Consider the following 7,581-nt stretch of genomic DNA (forward strand, 5'->3'; position numbering starts at 1 on the left):
TACAACTCTGTTAATTAAGGTACACATAGGCAAAGGCACAGCTTAATACTAGAAACTATATATGAAGTGATAATAAAAACATCAATGTGTAATTTGGGGTCACTGAATCAACAAATTTAGTGTGTTTTGATTAGACTTCTACCGAGATTCAAAATCAATATTTTGGTCAAAAGGTGATGGTTGTAGTTCCTGCATGTTCGAGGCAGAGACTCATGCAGTAGACCTGTTTGTATATTCTTGAAAAGTCTTTTGCGCATGCAGAAATTTTCTGTGTGTTCTTGAACCTTTTTTAACAGATTTTGAAGGCTCTATGGGGGTGTTATATAATTTTATCAGTACTCTTATACATAAGGGGTCCAGTAGTTGTGTTAATGAAGAAAAATGACAAGAGTTGCTATTACCCTACTTCAAATCTTTGATTGACACAAAAAATACCCCTTTTTAAGGGTAAAGTTGTTGAGGATGATAAGAATGACGTGTACAAGGATAAAATAGGGAAAAATTGACTGTTTATTGATTTACAAAAAGTTAATAATAGAGATAGAATTAAAATTTATTTTAAATAATAAAAATAAAATTAAATCAGATTAACCGTAAGTTATATTTTTAAACTTTTAGAGTAAATACTCAATTTAATTTTTGTCTATTTTCATGAAAAATAAGGTAATTTTTGTCTAGAAAAATGAACACTTCAGACTTCAACATTTTTATTTTAAGACAATACGATTCCTCTATTAAAAAAATCGTTAAATAGTAACGAAAATTAATTTTGTGAGAGTTTTATTTGTAATTTGTGAAAATTTTAAACTCTCACAAACTATTAATAAGTTTTCTTTTGAAAAATTTTTTTACTAATAGTAGTTAAGTGCAGAAAGATTATTGATGAAAATGATGTCACAAGAAACAAAAAATAATTGTAGTACGAAAACTTTTTTTTAAAAAAAAAATAAAATCGAATAAGAAATAAAAAAGAAAACATTAATGTTGATGATATTGGTATTAGTGATGATGACGATAAAAGAGATAACAATGATGATAGAATATGATTACACAATAGACATATAGAAGTAGAAGTGATAATAATGAACATGAAGAAGATGGTGGTAATAACTAATAAATAAGGAAAAGTACGAGGAAACAATAGACTTATTGTACAATGCATACAATGGGGTTTAATTGAAATTAAGAATAGATCATGGGTTATTAATTAATTTTGTATTATTTTTAATTTGAAATTTGAAATTAATAGAATCACTCTTAATTATAGCATCAAAATAGCTAATTAGGTTAAAACGAGAATCTCCCACGTCATATCTTCTTCGATCAAACGGCTGCTCCATGCATATCTTTCTACCTCCCAGTCCACTGCCCACCACTGCGTCCTCTTGATCGGCTTCCTCCTTCATATACGATCGAACAGTCCACCGCCAATAACAGCTAACCAACCAGCGCCGCCCTCTCCTCCGCACAGAACGCAGCCGGTTTTGACTCATTCAGAATGGCAGAATCGCAAGAAGAACGTGTTTTAAGCGAGGGTCCTCCTTTATGCACATCACCTTGCCGAAATTCATTAATGGAGGTCGATATAGTTGAACCGTTAGTTTTTGTAGCATCTGGTGTTTCAGAAAATTTACCATACGAACGAGAAAACTTAGCCAGCGATGTCGCAGGCCACAGTCAGCAGTCGAACAAGGTGAGCAATTAGGATCCTTAAATTGTGCCATGGATGTTTATTTTGAGTTTAATTTTTATGTTTAGTCACAATGTAAATGAGTTCTTTAATTTTTATGTTTGTTTTATATTTAATGGTATCATTACATGCATTGAGGATTAGCTGGAATTAATTAATCATTTCGTGTTTATATGATTATATACAGGAAGCATATTTTTGTAGTTGTTTTTTGTATATGAATGTATGCTGTCTTCATGTTAAATGGCATCTTTATTTGCTAATCATCCTATTATGGACTTATGTGCTTATATGGATGATGGAATAGCATAATTTAATTTTTTGGTATGCTTATATGAATACATTTTTATCTATGGTGTGCACATGTTATCCCTACATGATAATCATGCAAGTATGTAAAATAGATAACCCTAGGGTGATGCGTGGCTGAAGTTGTTTACTGAATTGAAGTGAATGCTACTTGTAGTTACAACATGCTAACCATGGAATGCTTATATGAGTGTTGTAATAATGTGATGGTATGTTTATATGCTCAGTGCATATTTTTTAGATACATGCTCCTAGGCTTCTTGCATGTTATTTTAATATTTTTTATGCTCATGGGATTATATGGTTATGTGTATCCTACATTTGTATAGATTAACCAATTATGAAGTTATTTGAGTGATTTATAATGAATGAGGTGTTTATGTTCTTCCTACATCTGAAAAAAGAGTGTGTGTATGTAAATAAACATGAAAAAAATTTTGTTCATGGAGTGAAAAAAGAAGCCACTAAAGGATGATACAGGCCCTTAAATAATAGCTAAAATGGAATAAATAATTGTAGTATCATCCTTGTTATTTTCATGCAGTTGTTTTTAAGCTAAAATGTGTATGATGATTAGCATGATTTCTAGCTGCTGTGGTGTTTTTACTGCATCTGTTTCAGGTTTTATTTACATAATATTTAATACTTTTATTATTACGTAATAATTTTATTTCCTTTCATATATTGTGTTTCTTTCTGAATTATAGGCCCTGCAACTGTCGGATATTAGTGAGGTTGGAAGTGAAGAGATGGAACTTGGTGATGAGGTTTTAAAATCTACTTTAATTTTTTCTAGTCACAATTCGCATGTTTCATTTGGTCCACAATGGTAACTAATTTTTCTAAAATAATCTAAATTGTAGTTACCAGATCATGGTTGCCTTCAAGAAGACGAGATACCAAGAGTTGGCATGCGGTTTGCGCAGCTAGAGATGGCTAATGACTTTTATGTTACCTACGCCAAGAAAATAGGATTTGCAACTAAGATACGGACGACAACATATGACAAGATCACAAAGATACTCGTTAACCAAGCTATCCACTGTAATCGCGATGGGATTCGTGGGTCTCGTGTCAAAGCACCAATACGGAAGAATACAATTTCTGCTGTGGGTGCAAGGCAAGGATATATGTCAAGTTTGACAAAGACATGCAAGATTGGATTTTGTTCAAGGTTGACTTGAGGCACTCGCATCCTTGTTCAGCGAGAAAGGCTGTTCACTACCATGAGTATAGGAAGTTGAGCATGCATGCGAAGTGCGTGATCGAGAATAACGATGAGGCTGGGATTTCGACCAAATAAGACCTTCCTAGCTTTGGCAAATGAGGCTGGAGGGCCGTCTAACCTGGGATTCTCAGAAAAGGATTTAAGAAACTATATAATAGCGAGGCTCCGAACTAGCAACGTGAATGCTGATGTCAGGGAGATGATGAGCTACTTTATGAGGATGAAGGAGATCAATCCGAACTTCTTTTACGCGGTGAAGCTGGATGAAGAGTGTAAATTTAGGAGTGCAGTATGGATGGATGCAAGGTGTAGGGCGTCGTATGAATACTACGGAGATGTCGTGTCTGTTGATAGCACCTACAGTACAAACAGGTATGTAGTAGTTAAGTTGGTGTTTGGTCCTTTAGTTGGTAAAACTCTATTCGATCGTGATTAACATTTCTTATATCCGGTTGGTTCTTCTTGTAGGCATGGATTATCGTTTGTGTCGTTTTTTGGGGTCAACCATCATGGTAGGTCGACCCTCCTCGGTTGTGCTTTGCTGGGGAATGAGGAAATTGCAAGTTATGAGTGGGTTTTCAGTCAATAGGTGAAGTGTGTTGGTACTGCTCCACATCGTATCATAACCGATCAATGTAAGTCCATTTACCGTGCGATAAAAAATACTTTGCCCGACACACGCCACCATTGGTGCATCTGGCATATTACGAAGAAGTTACCTTTCAAGCTTGGGGGTTACCGCCGGTACAGATCTTTGTATGATGACCTAAACGACATTGTATGGAACTCTCTGACTGAGGAGTCATTCGAAGATAACTGTGCTGATTTTATAGATGAGTACAACTTACATAACAACACATGGCTGTCAGGTTTGTTACTCTACGACTACTCTACACGCTTTAATTGCAATTATTCGGCATCTGGATGTTTAGCTTATCAGTTACTGTTGATGACAATTATATGGATGTTCATTATAGTATACATTTGGATGTTTAATTTATTAGTGACTGTGGATGGTCATTTCTCAGTTGTAGTAATATGTTTGGTGTAAGGTTTCTATGCTTAAATTGGGATTCTTTATTTCTTGTAAATCTGTATGATGACCGGCGCATGTGGGTCCCGATATACTTCAAGGGTGAATTTTGGGCTGCCATGAGGAGTACGCAAAGAAGTGAGAGCATGCACGCATTCTACGGTGGATACTTACACAGTAAAACTAGCTTGGTTCAATTTGTTCACGAATATGACAATGTGCTTGGAGTGAAGGAGCAGAGGGAATTGGAGGATGATGCGGCAGACTCAAGGGGTGTTATCCCTTGTGCAACGAGCTCGCCTATTGAGAAACAGTTTCAACAAGAGTACACTACCAGCATATTTAGGGATGTTCAAACGGAGTTCATAAAAAAGGCTAATTGCAGGGTCTCTGTCGTTGTTGAAGATGAGCCATCGGTGTCCATCATGGTGGAAGAGGAGAAATTAGTCAACGATACTATGATTTACATTCCGTACGATGTACATTTTGACCGGACAACACAGGAGGTTCGGTGTGAGTGCCATCTGTTTGAGAGTTCAGGTGTGTTGTGCTGTCACTGTCTTGAAGTTTTCCACTCGTATAAAGTTTACAAAGTACCTCCCTGTTATGTTCTCCCTCGATGGTGCAAGAAAGTAAAGCGCCAGCATACGTATGTCAAGAGTAGCCATGATGTCAGTCGGTCGGATGAGAGTCATGTTGCATTCAGGGGACTTTGTGCACACTTCTATAATGTTGCTCAAGAGTTCGTCGGTGACGATGACGAAACATCATTGCTACATGCTGCTTTGGATGAAACAAGGACCAAGTTGGCAGCACACCGTGCAAAGAAGAGGTCTGAGACCGTGTCAGATGCCCACGCCAGCTTCGGCTCACAGAGTTCAAATGACATTGGTGTTGATGACATCCAAGGCCCATCGAAGGTCGCCACAAAGCGCAGGCCAAAGAGTAAGAGGCTCAGTGCTGCCCTTGAAAAGTCCTTCAAGAATTCAGCTCGGAGGAATCACAAGAAATCACCCCCGGTACATGTTTGGCTTTATCTCATCTTTCTATTTTTACTTGGTATAGTACGATGAAAGACCATAATTGTTTCCTTTTTTCTTTTTTTTTGTTGGCAGGTGTTTCGTCCTCACGCTTCGCAAGATGTAAACCTTCCTTTTGTTGTTGGTCGGAATGTTCCCAAACAAGTCGGTGGTTTCATGTCTTTGTTAAACTCCTTAAACAAAAATTAGTCTCATTTGGATAAGGCTGTCATAGTGATTATCTCGTCATATTTGTCTTTAAATGGTCCATGTTAGATTTAAGGTTTGTTGGTAGATGTGAAAAAGTCTATATCTTATTAATTCCAGGAACCGTTTTTTCATTTGTGAAATGCACCACTTTGCTCTTTTTTTTTTCGTTTAGACTTAATCCACATTGACTGTATTTCATGGTTAGTATGTAAGTTACGAGATTGTTTAATCAAATTGTAGTTCATTTCTACATGCTTTTCTTCGGGTACGTTGCAATTCGCGCCATATAATCAGTTGACGTCTTTTTTTCTTATCAAATAAGGTGGATGTTCAATTCTGCAAATAATCAGATGTTCATTTTCACTCTAGAGATGGATGGTTGTCCGTTGTTATGGTTTATTTTTTGACAAAATTACAGTAGATGTTCATTACATTAAGGTTTTGGATGTTTAGTTTAGCTGCTCTTGTGGATGGTTATTAATCAGTTATTAACCACTTGTTTAGTACAAACTTTTTTAAAACAATTTTTATAACTCCGGGAATCTAAGCTGCAAAAAAAAGGTGGATCCTTTTAATATAGAACCAATAAGTCCTTTTAATGTAGAACCAAAGAAAAAATCCTCCTGGAATCATGTCATTTTAATGTGGCATAAATAAATCCATAAGCATATCAACAGCGAGTAAAATAATTACAATATGGTATTTTAATTCTATTTAGATAAACCTAAGTAAGAAACTTCTTCCTCTCTTTGCACATTGTCCCCTTCGGTAATCCTTCCGCACGTTCAATCAATGACCTCGTGCTAGGTGCAGTGTACGGTGTACTAACTTCCTTCTTCTTGTTCTGTGGTGCATTGCACCGAACAGGTTTAGCCTTGTGTTCCAATAACAAAATAAGCTGGTGGACCAATACATTATGCGGGCCACAAATAATGTCTAGCATCAACTCCATCCTGTATGATCTGAGTGAATCTTGTGGGTAGATTTATCAGTTGGTTTAGTATTAAGAAACCGTTACAGTGATATTTTTACAAGATCAATCATGACATTTGTGCAAATGTTTATTTAACAAACCTCATCCCATTCACAAAGTTCACGATCTTCGGTCCAACTTTTCATGAGCTTAATGACACACATGCCACAGTCAAAGCTACAGGACAATAAAATGCTATTGCAATTAGGTTGAGAAAAACCAAGTTACATGGTACGACACATTTTGAAAAGAAAACTAAAAAAGCCTCAAATTTGGGTTATAATTTAATCTCACTTGTTCGGTTGCTTTGAAACCCTCGCGTATGAACGAGCTGGGCCGTGCGTAGTCCGAACAAATGCAGGATTAGTAATGCTTGCCATATCCTCACATAGTCTCCCCTGAAAATCATGGAACGAACATAGTCGAGCAGAACGATATCGACTAGAACTGTGCGGATGTATATTGATTAAAAGAATTATGGTATCTTACCATATATGCGTCGAGCTTTCTTCGTTTATCATCTTCTGGTGCATAATGCAAACTGTCGAGAATAAGTAGGCGCTTCGCAATCACATCAAATGCATATACCCACCAATGGCCCCTCCAACAATAAGGAATTAACCACTGCAGCAAGCAGTACATATGAAGAGATTTTTCATGTGAGGCAAAAAAAAAAAAAAGAATAAAATAAAACCTATTCATTTCATTCGACCTTTCAAGAACCTGAACATTCTCAAATCTTGTGACAACCTATTTCCAACAGGTATTTAAATATAAAACAGCAACTCACCCATTTTTTATTTGCTGCTACTACTTTGTCAAAGAACCTATTATCATCACCAAAGCTTGGACTAAGACCATCATAAATTGGTGTCACACAGTCCACAAATGATTCCAGACTAGCATTTTTTATAACTGATTCCTGTAAACCCATACATAGTAAGAATCCCAAGAAAAAGCTTTTCCCACATTGTAATAAGAATGTAGTTACCAATATGCCTGGACACACGCAATAGAATTCTCGCTTGAATCTAGATGATTCAGTGTCGTTGAAATAATAGCACATCCATTGAATTACCTACACAGAATATTCAGCAAGTGTAATTCAAACACCGATAT

General features: G+C 36.3%; 1 protein-coding gene across 1 annotated transcript; it reads left to right on the top strand.

Annotated features, from left to right (window-relative positions):
* The first annotated feature begins 4,085 nt into the window (after positions 1-4,085).
* LOC112756800 (protein FAR-RED ELONGATED HYPOCOTYL 3-like) lies at positions 4,086-5,489 on the top strand. Its single transcript, XM_025805420.1, has 3 exons — positions 4,086-4,096; positions 4,256-5,279; positions 5,376-5,489. The coding sequence occupies exons 1-3, from the start codon at positions 4,086-4,088 to the stop codon at positions 5,487-5,489; spliced, it is 1,149 nt and encodes a 382-aa protein (XP_025661205.1).
* Positions 5,490-7,581: the final 2,092 nt, after the last annotated feature.

The sequence above is a fragment of the Arachis hypogaea genome, chromosome 16 (genome assembly GCF_003086295.3).
Source record: "Arachis hypogaea cultivar Tifrunner chromosome 16, arahy.Tifrunner.gnm2.J5K5, whole genome shotgun sequence".
Lineage (NCBI taxonomy): Eukaryota > Viridiplantae > Streptophyta > Magnoliopsida > Fabales > Fabaceae > Arachis > Arachis hypogaea.

Coding starts and splice junctions, on each gene's coding strand:
- LOC112756800 (XM_025805420.1), top strand. Junction 5,280..5,375: donor ATCACAAGAAATCACCCCCG/GTACATGTTTGG, acceptor TTTTGTTGGCAG/GTGTTTCGTCCTCACGCTTC.